The sequence below is a fragment of the Sinocyclocheilus grahami genome, unplaced genomic scaffold (assembly GCF_001515645.1).
Source record: "Sinocyclocheilus grahami isolate Dianchi unplaced genomic scaffold, SAMN03320097.WGS_v1.1 scaffold575.1, whole genome shotgun sequence".
Classification (NCBI taxonomy): Eukaryota; Metazoa; Chordata; class Actinopteri; order Cypriniformes; family Cyprinidae; genus Sinocyclocheilus; species Sinocyclocheilus grahami.
The window spans coordinates 861,355-880,220 of NW_015505754.1; the positions used below are offsets into that span (position 1 = coordinate 861,355).

Consider the following 18,866-nt stretch of genomic DNA (forward strand, 5'->3'; position numbering starts at 1 on the left):
GCAATACACAAGCTCTGCTGTCTCACACACACACACACACACACACACACACACACACAGAGAGAAACCGACGTCCAGCAACACGCATGCGCAGCGCCGCAGTCTAGCGCTTTTAAACCACCGAACCACCGAATCATTCCTCGCGCAGTTATCTGTACGTTTGGTTGCGATGGTGATGATGGAACGCAGATGACCCGGATGCCATCATTTGCTATTGAGACCTGCTGGAGGTAAAGTAGTGGCTAACATAAGCGAGACAGTTTGCCAGAATTACAGTCGCTAGATTACGTCTACTTAGAAGAAATGCTGATTTGTTAACCAAAAAGTGTTTCAGTTATTTACTGTGATTTTTTTGCGCCCCTATGTGTACGAACAAAGATATTACAGCTAAAAGCATAGCCCGGAAAAGGTAATACAAGATTTATAAAATATTTATTATGAAAACGGTTACGTATATAAGAAAACAATCATGTTTACATTATTATTATTATTATTTATTTTTTTATATACATGCACTGTAGCTGAAAATTTAAAAAACGCCACTAATGTAGTGCTAAAATGGTCAGTTATGTTACCAGAAGTAAAATATACATTATAATTACTAAAACTTTGTGGTTAAACAAAGTTTCAGTTACCTTTTATTTTTTTCAAGGACTGATTTTTTTTTCTTCTTTTTTTGTAAATAGTTCAAAGCGCCAAATCGGTATTTTCAGTCTTTAGAACATATCATATCCTCACAGCTTGAAAAATTAATTGTATCCGGCATTATACGGTCAAAAATAAAAATTTTATATCATCAATAAAATATCCGTCATATTTCACCTCAAAATCAAAAGGAAGAAAATTTAGAAAATATATTTGCATTAAAAATGCAGTCATTACTGTAATGAGACCAAAGATACTCATTATCATAAAGTAGGAAAAATATGATTATGATTAAAATAATCATAAATTAAAAATGTTTAACTTGTTCTTTGTACTGACATTAATTTATGCTGAGAATTTACAACTCAAAAAGTATAACAGAGCATTATGAAAAATAGAATTTGGGTAGAAATGTTTAATTCTAAAAATTTAAGTCCTAAAATTAGGCTTAATTTTCTTAACACAGAATATTATTGCTTATTTCGTTCTTTAGTTTTGGGGTGAAAAATAAAATGGACGTTTTTGTAATATTCAACAATCATAAAGATGCTGGCATGATCAACTGGTCCATTGCTGTTGATTTCATCTTCTATTCATGCTATTTATCCTTTCTTTTCTCCGCAGACCAAACACCTAGAAACATAAGAGAAACGAAGTCAGAATGAGATTTTATATACCTTTTACTTAATTCAACTTTTTTACTTTTAGTCATTTAGCAGACGCTTTTATCCAAAGCGACTTACAAATAAGTAATTAAAACTAAAAGCTAAAACTCTATAAATACTATATATATACACACACACACATTTAAGAAAATAAAAGAAATTACCAAAAACGTTACCCACATATTCACAGGTCAATCATACAGTGGTAGAAAAATTAATCGAAAATGTTTTTCAAGATCAAAAAACAAGATCACAGATTTAAAAAAAATAATAATAATTTGATTCTCTTAAGTGTGTTGAGCATTTGAATAATTATTCTAATTATTGATTTATGTTAATCGGTTCAGTCCTATATAACTAGCAAGCACCTGTCTTCTAGCACAGGCACACACACCTGTGTGCGGTGCTGTCTGTCATAGGTTTGCAGAGCGAGATGAGGCAATACCCAGCAGCCGTTCCACGTCATTGGCCGAGGTGAGCCACGCCCCTCCGTCGGCGACCAGTATAGCGCCGGTGACGTATGAAGCCGCACGGCTAGCCAGGAAAAGAACCGCATGTGCGATCTCGGTCTTATTGCCGGCTCTTTGTAGCGGGATGCTGTGGAAAACCCCCGCTGACTCGGCATGTGAACCACCTGAAAGATCAATAGTGATGGTGAAAAAGAAAGGTATAGTGACACTACAGCTAGGCTACACACACACAACTGGTTTTACCTAGTCTACGGTATCCCTCTGTGCCAGAGATGGGCCCTGGAGCCACTGTGTTCACCCTCACACCACTGGGGCCCCACTCAACCGCCAAGTGCTTCGTCATGGCATCTACAAACACATATAGATATGCAGATAATTAGTCCTTATTTTAGTATCATTGATATACTAGTATATATTTGTTAATATTCAGAATTTTTTACAAATATTTAGTTTTCACAGAGTAAATTTTGTTGTTAGTTTTTGCCAATTTACTAGTATTTATTTATTTATTTATTGTTAAATATGTCTAATTTTATTAAGTCATGGCAACTAATATGTGTGGGTCAAAGACGTTAAGATGTCCGCATCAAAAGAAATTTACAAAAGTGATTTTATGTCCATAGAAAGCACATTAAATGCAAGTAAATTGTCTACTTTTTAGGTTTCAAATAAGTTTTTGGAGAATAAAATGTCAAAATTTGGTTGAAATAATGTTACATTGTCATTCAGTGTAACACAATATTTACGTAAAAATTCAAACAACATGCTTATTCTGACCTGTACATATTAAAATATATAAAAGAATAAGGGAGCATATTAAATTTTATTGTGTTTTAAATGAGGAAAAAATTCGAATGACAAATGGGCAAAACCTAGGATAGTGGCAAATTTAAAAAAAATTTAATTACAACTAATTAGTATTTGGGGTGAAAGTAATTAGTCTTTTAATATGTCATAAATTGATTTTTGTTGTAAATATGCCTGACAAGATTGTTACACTGAATGGCATTTTAGTGGCTCTCTTCTGTAAATCAGGGGAAAATGTATGATATTTATTTTTTGCTCAGAAAAACAAAAACAAAATTGCAATGAAATTAAACAGAAACTTTTTTAATTTTGGAGGGGGGGGGGACAACAACAATTTAAAGCAGTATATATATATTTATTTATTTCAGTTACCATTTATTTTATTTCAAGAACTGAAATGTTTTTTTTGTAAATAGTTCAATGTGCCAAATCTGTCTTTAGAACATATAATATCCTCAAAGTTAGCTTGAAAAAATTGTTGTATCCGGCATTATAGGGCCAAAAACAAAACAAAACAAAAAAATTTATATATTCATGTATAAATCATTAACGATTAGAATTAAAATAAATAAATGGGGACAATTTTGATTTCATTCCATCTTTACACACCAGATGTAATATGATTTATTCCACTCTTTTATCCAACTCCATGTTTTTCATCAGTCTTCATACTAGTTTTAGATTCATCTGCATACTATTGTCTTACATATGGTTTCTTCCATTTGTCATGGAGCACTATTACTCGTATAAATACTTATTATATATTTTAATGTTTATAAATACAAACATATGACTTTATACAAATCATGCATAAACATAAACCAAAATCAACACTAACCATTTGCAGCCTTCGCTGACCCAGCATGCACCTGGAGAGCCTGACCTCTGTATCCCAGTGTGGCGGAAATGTTGACAATGGAGCCGCCATGATCCTGAGATAAAGAAATAAAGCCACAAACTATGAGACTGAATATAAAGTACTGCTTCATACAGAGAGAGCTCTACAAGTGAGAAAGAAAGCTTAAGAAGATACAATTCTTGAGATGTATATCTGTACCTTGAACCATTTGTCATAGATGACTTTACTGGTGTTGAAAGTTCCCATGGTGTCGATCTCCATTACCGTCTTGAAAGCGTTAAATGACAACGATGTAGCTGGACACAAGAAATTACCTGCAGCATCTGTGAAATAAAAATTACAAACCACAAAACTGTATGACTATTTTCAAAAACACATGTGCTCGCATAATATGCAACCACACATTAGATCATGAAAAAAGAAACTTACGAGGGTATTAAGCTGATTAACAACATCATTATATCTACAGAATCAAGATCTCTTTGGTAATAGACTGTTAGTTTGGGACATGTTTTTATCACAGGTTAAGGCACTGTGTTTGACCTTCTAACTCAAGCCTTACTGTTAATTAGTATGTCAACACGTCCAAATGTCTTCAAGGTTTCATCCATGGCAGCAGAAATCGTCTCTGGTTGACGCACATCCATGACAATCACCAAACACCGTCTGCCTGTAGTGCTGCTTAACTTTTTTGCAGCCTAAACCACACAAACACATAAAGATGAGTTACTCTTCATCAGTGAGTTGCTGAGGATTTGTCGAGACAGTACCTCAGTGAGTTTCTCCAGATTTCTGCTGGCGATGACCGTGTCGCACCCATGCCTGCATGAAAAAAAGTTAAAAAAAGAAGCTTAAATCAATTTATTCAGATGAATTTGAAGTTGCAGGCTTGAGAAGACGGTCACAAAGGTTTACGATCGATATGTATGTCATTATAAAAGGTATATCATGAGTGAAAAAGTCGAGCTGAGAGGTACATTCATAGACAAAGTGTTGAGACTAGGGCTGCACCATAAATCGAAATGGAATCGAGATCGCGATTCGACAGAAGCTGTGATTGTCATGCGTATCTTTCAGTGAAGCACGGTTCTGTGATCAGCAGTAAATCTCCATCCAAAGGCCAGAGAAACTCCAAATACGCCTCGCAGAAGAAACCCAGAAAATAAACACACGACTACGGCAATATACAGTTCTTATCATTATAATTTATTAAAATAAAGTATATTTATAATGCAATGCCTTTATCACTGCTTAAATACTATGAAATATGTTGCGTGCCTTATTCTGTGTAAGAAGCCACATCATCTCACAGAAGGATTTATTTCAAACACTCGACTGACGTTATGAAGTGAGTTTGGAGTAAAAATATGTTATTAAATGTGGTATTTTCACATGCTTTCAGATGGAGCAGCATTTACTTCACAGAGCCGTAGTTCACTGCAAACAGCTGTCATTATCGCAAACGATTTCAGAATTGCGCAATAAAATCGTTTGCGATTTTTTTGCGTAACTTGTCAGTGAACTACGGCTCTGTGTAGTAAATGCTGCTCCATCTGAAAGCACGTGATGATGATTTCCTGCTGATTACAAAATTGCTGACAACTCACCTCATCAGAACTTCTGCTATTCGAAACCCAATACCTGATCCTCCGCCGGTTATAAAGGCCACCTGATCACTGCAAACACACAAAAATAAGTCTCTCTCTCTATTTATATATATATATATATATGCATAACTGCTGTTCAAAAGTTTGGGAGCAGTAAGATTTTTAATGTGTTTTAATGAAGTCTCTTGTGTTCATCAAGGCTGCATTTATTTGACCAAAAATACAGAAAAAACAGTAATATTGTAAAATATTATTACCATTTAAAATAATGGTTTTCAATTTTAATATACATTAAAATGCAATTTATTCCTGTGATCAAAGCTGAATATTCAGCATCATTACTCCAGTGTAACGTGTCACATGATCCTTCAGAAATCATTCTAATATGCTGATTTATTATCAGTGCTGGAAACTGTTGTGCTGCTTAATATTTTTTTGGAACCTGTGACACTTTTTCAGGATTCTTTGATGAATAAAAAGTTAAAAAGAACAGCATTTATTCAAAATAGAAATCGTTTGTAACAATATACACTACCGTTCAAAAGTTTGGGGTCAGTAATTTTTTTTTTTAAATGAATGCTTTTATTCAGCAAGGATGTGTTAAATTGATAAAAAGTGATAATAAAAACTTATATTGTAAGAAAATATTTATATTTTAAATAAATGCTGTTCTTTTTAGCTTTATTCATCAAATAATCCTGAAAGAAAGTATCACGGGTTCCAAAAAATATTAAGCAGCACAAAAGTTTCCAACATTGATAAATCAGCATATTAGAATGATTTCTGAAGGATCATGTGACACTTCCCAAACTTTTGAACGGCAGTGTATATATGCATATTGAACAATGCAGGGATTTCAAATGCAAAAGAATGAAAACTTCAGTGTTTATTGTGCTTACATGAGCAGATCAGGGCTGTAGATGTGTGAATATGTGTTCATGCACTCATCAGTCTCAATGTCCTCTGGTGAATTATTGACCAGCTGAGGTTTCTCTGCCATGATCCTTCTAAATACCCACATAAAGACATGAAAACCACCAAAAGGTCATTTGCATGCAAAAAGTCAACTTTTGCTTACATCGCAATAGCAAATGAGAGTCAGGCAACTAAAAATCCACATCTACTAAAAGGATTAAGATTTGTGATTTTGAAACCTCTCCCTTAACTCTTTGTTTTTGCAATCCGAGAAACAAATCCAAACAAAGCGTGAAATAAAGTTCAGAGTTACTTCACCCAAAATGAGAATCCGTTTGCACGTGCGACCCGCTCCCGCGTAATTAATGAAGTTTATGCAACAGTTGTTTTCATTTTGCACGATGGACTTCTGTACCTGGCGAGATGCGTGACGTCAAACGAACGAGCCCGCGTATAGCATTATGGGAAATGTAGTCCGCTTTTACTAGCGCTAGCAGTGATGCCGAGTGTAAAAGTTACATATCATTTTATTTGACCGTATTGACAAAACCTTTTGTCTAACTCTGAGAAAGTTATCGATTAATAATCAAACATAGCGTATGTTTCTGAGACCTTTAGTACTACTTTTTTATTAGTGAACAGTGTTTGCACCACGAGTTACCTAATCAGATTACACTTTTCAAGTAACTAGTAAAGTAATGCATTACTTTTGCATTTTCAAGAAAATATCTGTTACTTTCTCAAATAAGTAACGGCAGTTGTCTGTGTTCTAGACTAAATGTGAACTTGCATTTACTTAACTCAATTGCACAAAAACATTCAGTATTTCTCAAAATGAGTAAAAACTGTGAAATGCAAACTCAGAATATGTTACATAATTAAATATGTTAAATAACATAAATATCCTTTATGCATTTAATCCCATTTTATTAACCAATGTCTTTGCTGCACTCTTAAAAAAAGTAATGCAAAAGTAATATAAAGCTTTCCATAAAAGATAACTGTTACATTTTTAGTGAGTAAAGCAATATTCTAATGCACTACTTTTCAAAGTAACCTCCCCCAACACTGTTAGTGAAATACTAAAAAATGTTGTACACAGGGCAGACCTATCTTGTTATATTTTTAAACGTGTTACAACACAACATAGCCTACTGGTAGATAAAAACCACAGCATTTTATTTGATGTAATGTCAAGTTGTATTGTTGTATATGTATTCACAATAAGACAATATGACTTCACTATTCATTTGAATGAATGAAAATGTATAAATGACTCATTAAAAAAAACATGAGCATTTTTGCTGTTTTGTTCAAAGTTCTGGTCTATCACAGCAACTGCACGACCTGTTTGGCTCTCTGTTTTTTCTTTTCAGCATCAAAAAATGACCGTGAATTTAACGGTAAAAGACTGTAAAAATGCTACAGTAAAAACCTGTTAAATGGTTAACGGTAAATTCCTCTACTATATACGGTGAAAAACTGTATTAAACATTACATGTATTGGACATTAATTTTACGGTAGTATACCGTTTTTGAAAGTGAAAAAGACTGTATAATTTACAGTGAATAACCGTAAATTGACATTCCCAGAATTCCCTGCGTTATATTTCAAAATCACCTCCTGCATTTGGTGGTTATCAGTGTATTACAAAGCTACAAAACAGCAAAAATTCTATTTTTTCATCACAGGAATAAATTATATTTTAAAGTACACTGTAAAAAATGACTTGTGAATTTAACGGTAAAAGACTGTAAAAATGCTACAGTAAAAACCTGTTAAATGGTTAACGGTAAATTCCGCTACTATATACGGTGAAAAACTGTATTAAACATTACATGTATTGGACATTAATTTTACGGTAGTATACCGTTTTTGAAAGTGAAAAAGACTGTATAATTTACAGTGAATAACCGTAAATTGACATTCCCAGAATTCCCTGCGTTATATTTCCAAAGCTACAAAACAGATTTCAGTACTTCAATAGGTTGGTATATAATAAAATTTTATCAGTTAATGAAATTACGGTACTTAACTGTAAATTTAAGTTAAAACCGTAAAACGTTGCTACCGTATTTTTTACGGTAAAATTCCGGCAACCACAGCGGCCGGTTTTTTACCGTAAATTTTAAGGATTTTTTTTACAGTGTATATTAAAATAGAAAGCCATTATTTCAAATTGCAATACTATTTTACAATATTACTGTTTTTTCTGTATTTCTGATCAAATAAATGCAGCCACGATGAGCAGAACAGACTTCTTTAAAAAAAAACATTACAAATCTTACTGATCCCAAACTTTTGAACGGCAGTGTATATATGCATATTGAACAATGCAGGGATTTCAAATGCAAAAGAATGAAAACTTCAGTGTTTATTGTGCTTACATGAGCAGATCAGGGCTGTAGATGTGTGAATATGTGTTCATGCACTCATCAGTCTCAATGTCCTCTGGTGAATTATTGACCAGCTGAGGTTTCTCTGCCATTTTTACAGAATTTTTTTACAGTGTATATCTTCCTCTTCTCCTTGTCCTTCCCAGCGCACAATCGCTTCAGCTTTCTGCAGTCTGATGCCTCGCGATGCTCCACGCAGACCTTCAAGATACGCCAGCAACACCTTGAAATGATCGTCAAACACCTGAAATAGAGAGAGAAACGCATGCATATGCAGTCAAAACAGCTGAACTTGAAAAAAGGTTGATATTGATAGTGGAAAAAGTCATGTTTTTGGTACAAAGATACCAAAATAAATAGAAATAAAATGCATGATTTAAAACAAAATCAGTAGGAAAGCCCGTGCTCCATGTTTTATTACTGTGGTAAGTGTGTAGTAAATTAGAAAGCTGTAGAGGTCACTGATGATTGTGATGTTTCTTGTACCTTTGTGCCGTCTGTCATACATGTGCTGCAGTAACTGCTTTTGTGAAACTTCCACTGCTCCCAGCTAAACAAGTACACAAACAAAGTAAATCCATTAAAACAATGTTTAACAATCTGTGGTAGAACTGGTAAAATAACTATGTTTGTGTCTCACCATGTGAGGTAATCCAGCGCCTTTCTCTCTCTACATGCATGAGTTAACTTGACCATCTCTTCTTTTATGCTTTTGCCTTCTTCCTTCAGTTTCTTCGTCTCCTCCTTTTTCAGAATCTTCTTCAACTTTCTCTCCAGCACTCAGATCTTCCTCACCATCTGAGCCGTTTTCATCCTCTGCTCCAGATGCTCCAATTTAATGTGTCTTTCTAAAATAAAAGTACTAATTTCTTTAAAAAAATACAAATAAAAAATCTTTCCCTTTGGCCAAGGTCACATACACTCGTTCTCTTGCACTATGAAACTCTGTATCTTCTGTCTGTCTAATTTTCCAGCCAGTAGAGGAGGTAATGGAGCATTTCATCTTTCATATATTGTTTGGAGTAAACAGAGTTAAATAAATCTGTTTACTGACATACTGATTTTTTCCACCTGGAAGACAAACCTTCCAAAAGTTACATGTTACAGAAAACATTATACAGGTCTTATAATAAATGTATGTTTTCTGTATGCTCACACATGAGAATTATGAACACCGGGCATACATGCACTTATATGAAATATGAAACAAGAATTCATCTTTTGATTCACACACCTCATCATTAGCCTTTCTCTTTTTGCCATTCATTGGCTTTTTTCTCTCTCGTCTTGTACACGTGTGTTTTCATCCAGACTGCGTTTGAGTTTCATTTTCTGGAGATGCTGGGGTTCACGTACAAGACTTTCTTCGCTATCTGGAAGAGAACAGTACGTGTGTTAGTTATTGACAGAAATAGCTAGGATGCAATAAAATGATCAAAAGTAACACATTTATAATGTTACAAACTATTTCTGTTAGGTTCTACAAAAGAAATGCTGCTCTTTTGAGCTTTCTATTAATTTCCATTCAGCACTGATAATAATAAGCAGCAAATCAGCATATTAGAATGATTTCTGAAGGATCATGTGACACTGAAGCCTGGAGTAATGATGCTGAAAATTACATGAATCGTTTTGCAAATCTTCATAATGGACCCAAACAGAAGCATCATTACTATACTGCATCCCAGCCACATTTCTGCAAAGCTAACGTCTATTTTGTGATGAAACAGCTTCAGTAACATCTCTCAAATGTGCTCTGATCAGGTTATAGGAGCATAACGTGGTCTGTAGACATACTCCTGACGACTCAAGTGCCTGTTGTTGTTCTGAATCCTAAAAACAAAATGTATCAAGTTTTCCCCAAAAATATGAAGCAGCAACATTGATAATAATACTTTTTTTCTTGAGCATCAAATCAGCAGATAAGAATGATTTCTGAAGGATCATGTGAACATTTCAAAAACATTAAACAATGTAATTAAACTTATGATATAGCAGCAGAGACGTAACTTTAATCATGCACTTTAACCTAGCCAGCACACTTAGACTAATATTACTAGCTAAGGAAAGTCATCATAATTGCTTCTTAAGTTTCTAGATGTATAAAGTACTTAAATTTATTGTCACGTAATCTTAGAATACGCTGCATACGATGACATTTTAACAACATTTGTATTATAACGTACCACTCTAAAATATATATGAAGTGATCAGACAAGCTATTTTCTTCAAAACGCCTAAATATCAAAGCGGAACTACATTTCAGTTCATTGTAGTTGTCCTCCCGGGCAGAGTTTACAGTGGCGCTCGTTATATGACCGGAGAGGATCACGCCTGTTATCAAAGAGTACAGAAGAGCTTTGCTGTTATGAAGAAACCCTCAAGATGTCACAAGTCTGCATGCATTTATCACGGTCTTCTTTAGGCCACAATGTTTTTACAAGCCGAAGTCATGCGAATTTAAGGCAAGTGAATATTTTTTCCTTGTATAGATGATTAAATAACCATTATTTACCTCAGTTGAATTTATGTAACCAAATTGCTTTGTATTGTACATTAATTAAAACAAGCCTTTAATGAACTGAAATAGTTTAATTTTTCTTTAAACACTCTAATGGTCTCTTAAATTGTCAGCTGACCTTGGCTAGAGGGAGCTCTGTAAATCATATTTTAATTATTGTTTTAGGCAAAAAGCACAGCATTTATTCCTAATATTCTGTAATGTTATTGATGGCATTTTAAAAGCTCTATACACAACCCAGAACTAGAAAACACACCTGCAAGGCGCCGATAGCAGCACTCTGGAAACGCAAGTCAGTCTTGAAATCTTGAGCGATCTCACGAACCAGACGCTGGAAAGGAAGCTTGCGGATCAGCAACTCCGTGGACTTCTGGTACCGACGGATCTCACGAAGAGCCACAGTTCCAGGGCTGAGGGGGAAAGAAGCAGAAAATGACAAATTATTGACTTCGTTATTGGGGCAATGCATGAAATTCACTGAATCGAAATTAAATCATGTATATAACATTATATTGTGCATATACTAAATGGATATAAAACAGTCACTTTGTCTCTGTACACTGAATATAAAAATACACAGTATAGCATCTACAATATTCAGCATATACACTATATAAATGCTCATATTGTGTATATACTGAATATGTAAAATACACAAATAATTTGTATATTCTGCATTTATACTGTATATAGATTTTTGTATACAACGTCATTTTAAATCATGTATATTGTTGTGTATAAGTTGAATATATACACACCATTTAATATATTTGTAGTATTTATATATTCCGCTCATACATTCAACTTAAACCTCTTGTATATTTTAAAAAATGTACGTACATTATATCGTGTATATACATGGTGTAGGCCTATACATTTTTATTATGTTAAAAAAAGCCATGTATATAAATTATACTGTATAAGCTGAATATATAAAATAAACACGATATAACCATTTACATGTGTATATACACTGAAATCTCTCGTGTATATACACCGAATTGATTTATATATTCAGTATGTACACTATAATACATAACGCCCAGTGTACACAGGAAATAATGTATATAAACAATTGTCCATGTATCTACTACTACACGTGCTCAGTGTTTCTCACCGGTATCTGTGGGGCTTCTTGACTCCACCGGTGGAGGGCGCACTCTTCCTGGCCGCCTTGGTGGCCAGCTGCTTCCTGGGGGCTTTACCACCGGTGGACTTACGGGCGGTTTGTTTAGTACGTGCCATGGCACTCTAAAGAAGCGGCCTAAAGAGACAAAAACCGATAAGAAAGAACAACAGCCGCGAGGAAACTCCAGCGTCTGTCCCGCCCAATAATAAAGTCATGCAGGAACACATTTAATGTTTGGGAAAAGGACACCATGACAATAATATCCTAAATAAAGGCGTTTACAACTTGGGGGCGCCATTTAGGAGGATTAAAGCTAAACGGAGACTTAAAAAGGTAAACGAGTTGACGATATAAAATTCTATAAACGCTCAGCTTTTATGCATTAAAGTGCATACAAAGTCAAACATCTATATAAGCAGATAGAAAAGCGAATCAATAACCTGAACAACTTGCAGGGGGAAACTGAGTCACACACACACACACACACATAACTGAATCCCATTCAACACACACACACACACACACACACACATACATTGCCTAAAGGCAAAAAAAAAAAAAAAGTCTTCAACGGCAGCGACTTTCATTCACCCATTCAGCAACTAGTAACTGTTACTACATATACGCCACGTTCTCTTCAATCACGGCGAAAGAGATCAGAAACGGAGATGTAGCAGCTCGGAGTAATGCAGTAGTGAGGTCCACCATCTCAGGACGAGACACAGACACGTTTCTGCCTTTATGTGTAACATGGCGCCCAAGAACACCAATTACAGCCTTTTCTTTGTCTACACCGACAACTCAATAACCGTCGTCTGAAAGCGGTTAAACAAAAAACTACGCGTAACGTGAGACTATGTGTTCAAAACAAAGGGTTAAAGTTAAAAATAGCGAACGAACTTCTGAGGTAAAGCAGAAGTAAATATGAGCTCGCTAGCTTAACGTTAGCTTGTTGCTACCGCGACAAAAATGATCTAAAATTGCCGTTTACGAATCCAAACACAAAACGCGGACTGAAGAGGTTTTCTATATTCTCGAATGTTTTATAAACACGACATTTAAAAGGATGAATACAAGATAAGATTGATATTCGAATATTATTTCGATACTTACGATTTTTTTGTTTCGGTTAATCCGTCAAATCCACAACAAGGAACGTCCGTCACGCGCAAAACGAACCGCCCTGTATTTATACAGTCAGTGACGTCTGTGCGATGGTTAAGCCACGCCCACGTCGACTCTCATTGGCTGGAGGAGCGAGGGGCAGAATTTACTCTTCTTTAGTATTTATTATTTATAATAATTTTAGCGCGGTTTTAATGTAAATGTAAAAGTCTCTTTGGTCTGTCTCTGCGGATGAATCAGACTAAAACTGTTTTTACATTTCAAATGGCGTTATATATACATTTAATCATCTTCGTGAAACATCCGATGATTTTAGAATCCTTCCATTTGTAGCCCTGAACCAGTTTGGTGTCGATTACATAACCATGTAAAAACAACGGTTCCTTTTAATAATAGCCCGTGCAAAACATTACTGATATATTATTGCAACAATCGTTGCTTCGCAAACCACGACGAAAAACATACAATGCTTTTGAGATCCACTATTTTTAGTGCAGTGTTTGTGTCAGCATTGCCTAAGGAGGGCACATTGTATTGCGTTGCAGTAGGAACCTTTAAATGTGCTATCGGCGGAATACACACACATGGGATATTCACACATGCATATCTGAAATCTGTAAATATATTTGATAATCCAACGCTTCGAGCAGAAGTAGTTTACTAATTCTGCAAGCTTGACAGGTGATCGTTTGTGTTTTTTTCATATAAAAGAGCAGACTATTAGTGTATCTGTGATATCAGAAGATTAAAGCTTCAGCTATGGCAGAGAAATCAACTGTAACAGGTAAGATTACAAACCATTCCAGCTGAATGTATTGAATTCACGTGCCATTTTGTAGATTTTGATATTGCATTGTAGTGTGTGACTTGGTGGCATGCAGTCTAAGGGGCAGATACATGTTTTGGAAATGCCCTCATTTTGATCATGCTTTCCAGAAACACCCAGAATACTGGAAAATGAGAAAAACATGGATGGCCAGAGGTGCGAGGACCCTCAAACAGCAGCCCAAAACGCTGACACTCCTGCCAATGCTAAAAAAACTCAAGAAGAAGAAAAAGAAAGCAGGTGATGGAGAAGATAATCAGCAGAAAGGGGTAAAAAGCAATGAGGAAACATCTAAACAAGAGACCACAGAACTAGTAAGCACATACACACTTGCATATATATATATATATATATATATATATATTACTGTTGTGTTTATATCTATAAGCTGTGGCAAAGACAAATAAATAATTTGACTTTATAACTGTGTGTTAGACTCCTGATGAGCTGCTGAGTCGAGAGTTGGATTGGTGCATCGAACAGCTCGAGCTCGGCCTGAGAACTCAAAAAACCTCCAGCAAACAGCGTGAGTGAGACAACACCGCAAATACAACATCTATATATATATATAGTTTAGACAAACTCTGGGCAAAAGAAACCCTCACTGTCTGATCTTTCTACACATATGCCTCCATTTAGGGGAAGAAGCGAGCCGCGCTCTGAAGACGTTACACAGCTCCAAAGCTCCCCTGGTGAAGAAGAGGCAGGTAATGCGAGCGATCTCTGGAGACTACAGGAAGAAGATAGAAGAGGAAAGAGCCAGACAGTTCAAACTCATACAGTCAGGTAAGGCAGTGGCATAATATGCATTTATATATCCACTTTTTTTTTTGATGTGCTTTAAAATTAAGAGGGCAGCTATGTATTTTCATGTATAAGAACCAAATAATGCAGTGAAAATAAGTATTCTAAAAATGTGTATATTATTTTGGAAATATTTAGTTTCTATTGTTACGTTACGTTTTTTATTACCCTGTCCACTATAGTGTGCTGCTATGTATTATTTAAATATTTTTTATTTTAAAACTATTTTTTTTTATGCATTCATGTAAAAATACATTTGTTACATAATTAATTTTTATTTATATTTAATAAATGTATTAATTAATTTATTTAGTTAGACGTTATTTAAAATAATTTTATTTATACACTTATTTTTCTAAACCTTTCCACAGACTCCATTTTGAAAACCCCTGCCTTACAATATTCTGACAAAAGTTGCTTACACAATTCTTACAAAATTGCTGTCTCTTTCCACAGCAGTGACCTCCGCCCGGCTCACCAGTGTGTCTGAGTGCAAACCAGTGTTTCACCGGCGAGCTGAGAGAAACACACAACCCACAAACAAAACAGACAAATCTCAAGGGCCCCGGGAGACAATCGAGCACACAAACACCGATGGAGACACAAAATCATTTGTTTTCACTAAAACACATGAAGAGTTTCGCTTTAACTTCAACTTATGACTCGACACGGTAACATCAACCAGCAGGATTCGTACCTTAAGTAGATGTGTGGTCAAATATTACGTGCTTCTATTGCACAGTTTTGCCATACATTCTCTTTGCATTTTATTAAGCATACAATATTGCTAGATTTCACTTTTTGTAATGTTCAAAGTGTTGCAATCATAGAAAACACTTACGGAAAAAAAATTCGAATAAAGTGTGAAGACGACCAAAACTTTGCTGGTAAACTTTTTTTATATTATTTATTTTATTTTATTGTACTGGGTTTTATAGACTTTTTTTTCAACTGACTAATACTGATGATTTATTAAAATATACATAAATTGTTATTTATTGCTATGGTAACATATTTAAAATGCCTGTATAAGAAATGTCAGCTTATTTCTCAAATAATTTAAGTGAATTATGTTCACATCAAGTCAATGCTCTCAGCCAAAACAAGCCTTTTATTTTAGATATTTTATGATGTGTAGCATTCTTTTGCATTTTATCAACAAGTGTGATGATGTTTCATGTCGTCAGGCACTTAAGATATCAGTGCCGCAGTGGCTCATGGGATATGCAGTCTTATATTGTGTACTAGCTGTTTGAACTGTATTATGAGAAGCAGACAAAAGACTACAACTCCCTAGAACACATTTAACAACACGCCCCGGCTGGATCACAAAACTTCCTTTGAGTTGCCAAGTCACTGTTGCCGCGGGTTGAAGTGACTCCAATAACATGATATTTATCCCCATGAATCCGAATTTAATCAGGGGAACCCCGCCAAAAAAACGTGTATTTTTAACCCCCGGAACGCGATTTTTAACTGGGGACCCCCTGTAAACGTTGGGCTAGTTTTGAGTAGCTATTGGGAGGGTTTTCTTGTGGAAACCTGGCAACCCGGGTTGCTGCTGCTTTTGCCATTTCTGAACAAAACATTGATTTACCAGTTTGGAAAGTTTAAATAGTTTCAAGGATTGTACGCTTTTATTTGTCAGGTGCTTATGTTGTAAAAGGCTGTAATTTCCATATTTAGATAACTTTTTGTAACTATAACTTTTCACCATCACAACTGTTATAAAGATAATATTAATAAGAGTATGAAATACAATTTTTTTGAGTCGAATTGACCGTCGGACAAATCTGATACCAGGTAATTGAACATAACCTCACTGTATAACATTTTTAAAATTAATTTTTTTTATTTTGACATGCGTTAGTTTTAGCAAATATTGTTGCACAGACCTGTAAATATTAAATATCAAACCTCATTTTCAGAGCAGGATGTCTGAGCTGAGCGACGAGGCCAGCAGTGAGTCGGAGCAGTTAGGCGCGGGTCTGTCCGTGTGGCTGGCGGGCGGAGGAGACGCTCTGATCGGCCCGGAGGAGCTGAACGTGCCGCTGGGTCTTCACACCGCCTGCTCCATCGGACAGTATGATGTGGTGGCCGAATGCATCCGCAGGTCAGATGAAAGAATCTGCTGTTCATGCATGTCTCCATCTAACCGCTTTTGACATGTTTTAGTCCAGAGTGTTTGAACGTTTAAAGAAATATATGCTTCAATCAGAGACTAGATAGATAGATGGATGGATAGATAGATAGATACAAAGAGATAGATGGATGGACAGATAGATAGACAGATAGAGGGGGGGGAGGGATGGTAGATAGATGAGGGAGGGAGGGTAGACAGACAGATAGATAGATAGAGGGATACATACATACAGTGCTGTGAAAAAGTGTTGGCCCCCTTCCTGTTTTTTAAATTTTTTGCATATTTGTCACACTTAAAAGATTCAGATCATCAAACAAATTTTAATATTACACAAAGATAATGCAAGTAAATACAAAATGCAGTTTTTAAATGATTTTTTATTTTATTAAGGGAAAAAAGCTGTCCAAACCTGCCTGGCCCTACGTGAAAATGTAATTGCCCCCTAAATCGAATAACTGGTTGTGCCACGCTTTGCAGCAACAACTGCGATCAAGTGTTTGCGATAACTGGCGATGAGTCTTTCACATCGCTGTGGAGGCATTTTGGCCCACTCTTCTTTGCAGAATTGTTTTAATTCAGCCACATTGGAGGGTTTTCGAGCATGAATGGTAGATAGATGGATGGATGGATACAAAGAGAAAGAAAGATGGATAGATGGATGGGTGGGTAGACAGATAGATAGATAGATAGATAGAGGGATACATACATACATAGATGGATGGATGGATACAAAGAGATAGATAGATGGGTGGGTGGGTATGTAGACATAGATAGATAGATAGATAGATAGATAGATAGATAGATGAATACAAAGAGATAGAAAGAAAGATAGATGGGTGGGTAGACAGACAAACAGACAGACAGACAGACAGATACATACATACATACATGGATGGATGATACAAAGAGATAGAAAGATGGATACAAAGAGATAGAAAGACAGATAGATAGATACATACATACATAGATGTCATTTACTACATAATCATAACTGAATTGTTGTCAGAGCAACTATTTACACACCTAAAAAACAAAAAACAATTTACACGCCTAATATTAAAAAATACTTGAGTGTTTTCTAGGGATGTAACAATTAACCGCAAGCCGGTTGAAAATCGATTCAAATACGTGACGATTCAAATCGGTTGAGATGCTAAACAAATCTCGGGGCCGGAGTTTATATGAATGCATGTCTGAGGGGAACTTACTGTCTTTAGAAAAGTTTAGATGGTATTTTTTCTTTTCATAATGCATATTAAAGTTCATAAGTGCAGCACTGCTTTGTTTACAGCGGAAACCAGGAAACGCTTTAAGCGCCACCTGCTGGCAGAGAGTGAATCTGCGTCTCGTTCAGCTCGTCTGCTGTTTCGGTTTCACAGATATTTTTTATGCATAGTTTCACTAAACTGAAGTCAAACCATTCGGTTTTTGCTTCAGATTTCGAAATTATACAATCTAATTTAGATTAAAAGCTGCTCATGTTGCATGTATAGAGCATCTTTGTTTGGATCACGATTAAAATGCAGTGGTTGGCTCTAATTTTAAATGGAAAGAGCACAGACAAAGCCTTAGTTTGTTTAAATGAAGAGATTTATTTGATTTGTATTACTTATTTATGTGATTTGGGGCTTGTTTTAAAATTTCAATTTAGTTTTGTTATTTACATTTACATTATATTTAAATTTTGTAATTTAGCAGACGCTTTTATTCAAAGCGATTTACAAATGAGGACAATAGAAGCAATCAAAACTAACAAAAGAGCAGTAATATGCAAGTGCTATATTAGTATATTATTATTATTATAGTGTTCTATTTAAATATCACAAAGAAATGTGCAGCATTTTGTCCAAGCAATAATAAAAGGACACATTTAATTTATAATTTGTTTTAAATCTCATCTTGTTAAAAAAAAATCGTGAATCGAATCGTGAGTTGAGTGAATCGTTACATCCC

At 35.2% G+C, this 18,866-nt stretch overlaps 2 protein-coding genes, 1 long non-coding RNA gene and 1 pseudogene across 6 annotated transcripts in view; 2 read left to right on the plus strand and 2 right to left on the minus strand.

Moving 5' to 3' along the window:
- Window positions 1–413: 413 nt before the first annotated feature.
- Window positions 414–6,409, minus strand: decr2 (2,4-dienoyl CoA reductase 2, peroxisomal). Of its 4 annotated transcripts, none has more exons than XM_016239839.1 (10): window positions 6,384–6,409; window positions 5,953–6,060; window positions 5,054–5,122; window positions 4,217–4,268; window positions 4,009–4,144; window positions 3,645–3,769; window positions 3,426–3,519; window positions 2,024–2,128; window positions 1,756–1,944; window positions 414–1,278 (listed from the first exon to the last, which is right to left on the minus strand). In XM_016239839.1, exons 2-10 carry the CDS (start codon window positions 6,051–6,053, stop codon window positions 1,244–1,246), a joined length of 906 nt encoding a protein of 301 aa, XP_016095325.1. In that variant the 5' UTR covers window positions 6,054–6,060; window positions 6,384–6,409; the 3' UTR covers window positions 414–1,243. The 4 variants fall into 4 exon arrangements, with proteins under 4 accessions (XP_016095325.1, XP_016095324.1, XP_016095328.1 ...); XM_016239838.1 differs by having other exon boundaries at window positions 6,287–6,407; XM_016239842.1 differs by having other exon boundaries at window positions 1,705–1,944; window positions 6,287–6,407.
- A 4,703-nt stretch (window positions 6,410–11,112) lies between these two features.
- Window positions 11,113–13,227, minus strand: LOC107556640 (histone H3.3-like). Its single transcript, XM_016239776.1, has 3 exons — window positions 13,129–13,227; window positions 12,004–12,150; window positions 11,113–11,296 (listed from the first exon to the last, which is right to left on the minus strand). The coding sequence occupies exons 2-3, from the start codon at window positions 12,129–12,131 to the stop codon at window positions 11,113–11,115; spliced, it is 312 nt and encodes a 103-aa protein (XP_016095262.1). The 5' UTR covers window positions 12,132–12,150; window positions 13,129–13,227.
- Window positions 13,228–13,464: 237 nt separating this feature from the next.
- Window positions 13,465–15,640, plus strand: LOC107556676 (UPF0488 protein C8orf33 homolog; annotated as a pseudogene).
- Window positions 15,641–16,539: 899 nt separating this feature from the next.
- The window catches only part of LOC107556652 (uncharacterized), a 4,166-nt gene continuing 1,839 nt past the window's right edge, over window positions 16,540–18,866 (plus strand). Inside the window, exons 1-2 of the long non-coding RNA XR_001605308.1 lie at window positions 16,540–16,573; window positions 16,699–16,883. This is a non-coding gene — a long non-coding RNA (uncharacterized lncRNA). The remainder of the gene's footprint in view (window positions 16,574–16,698; window positions 16,884–18,866) is intronic.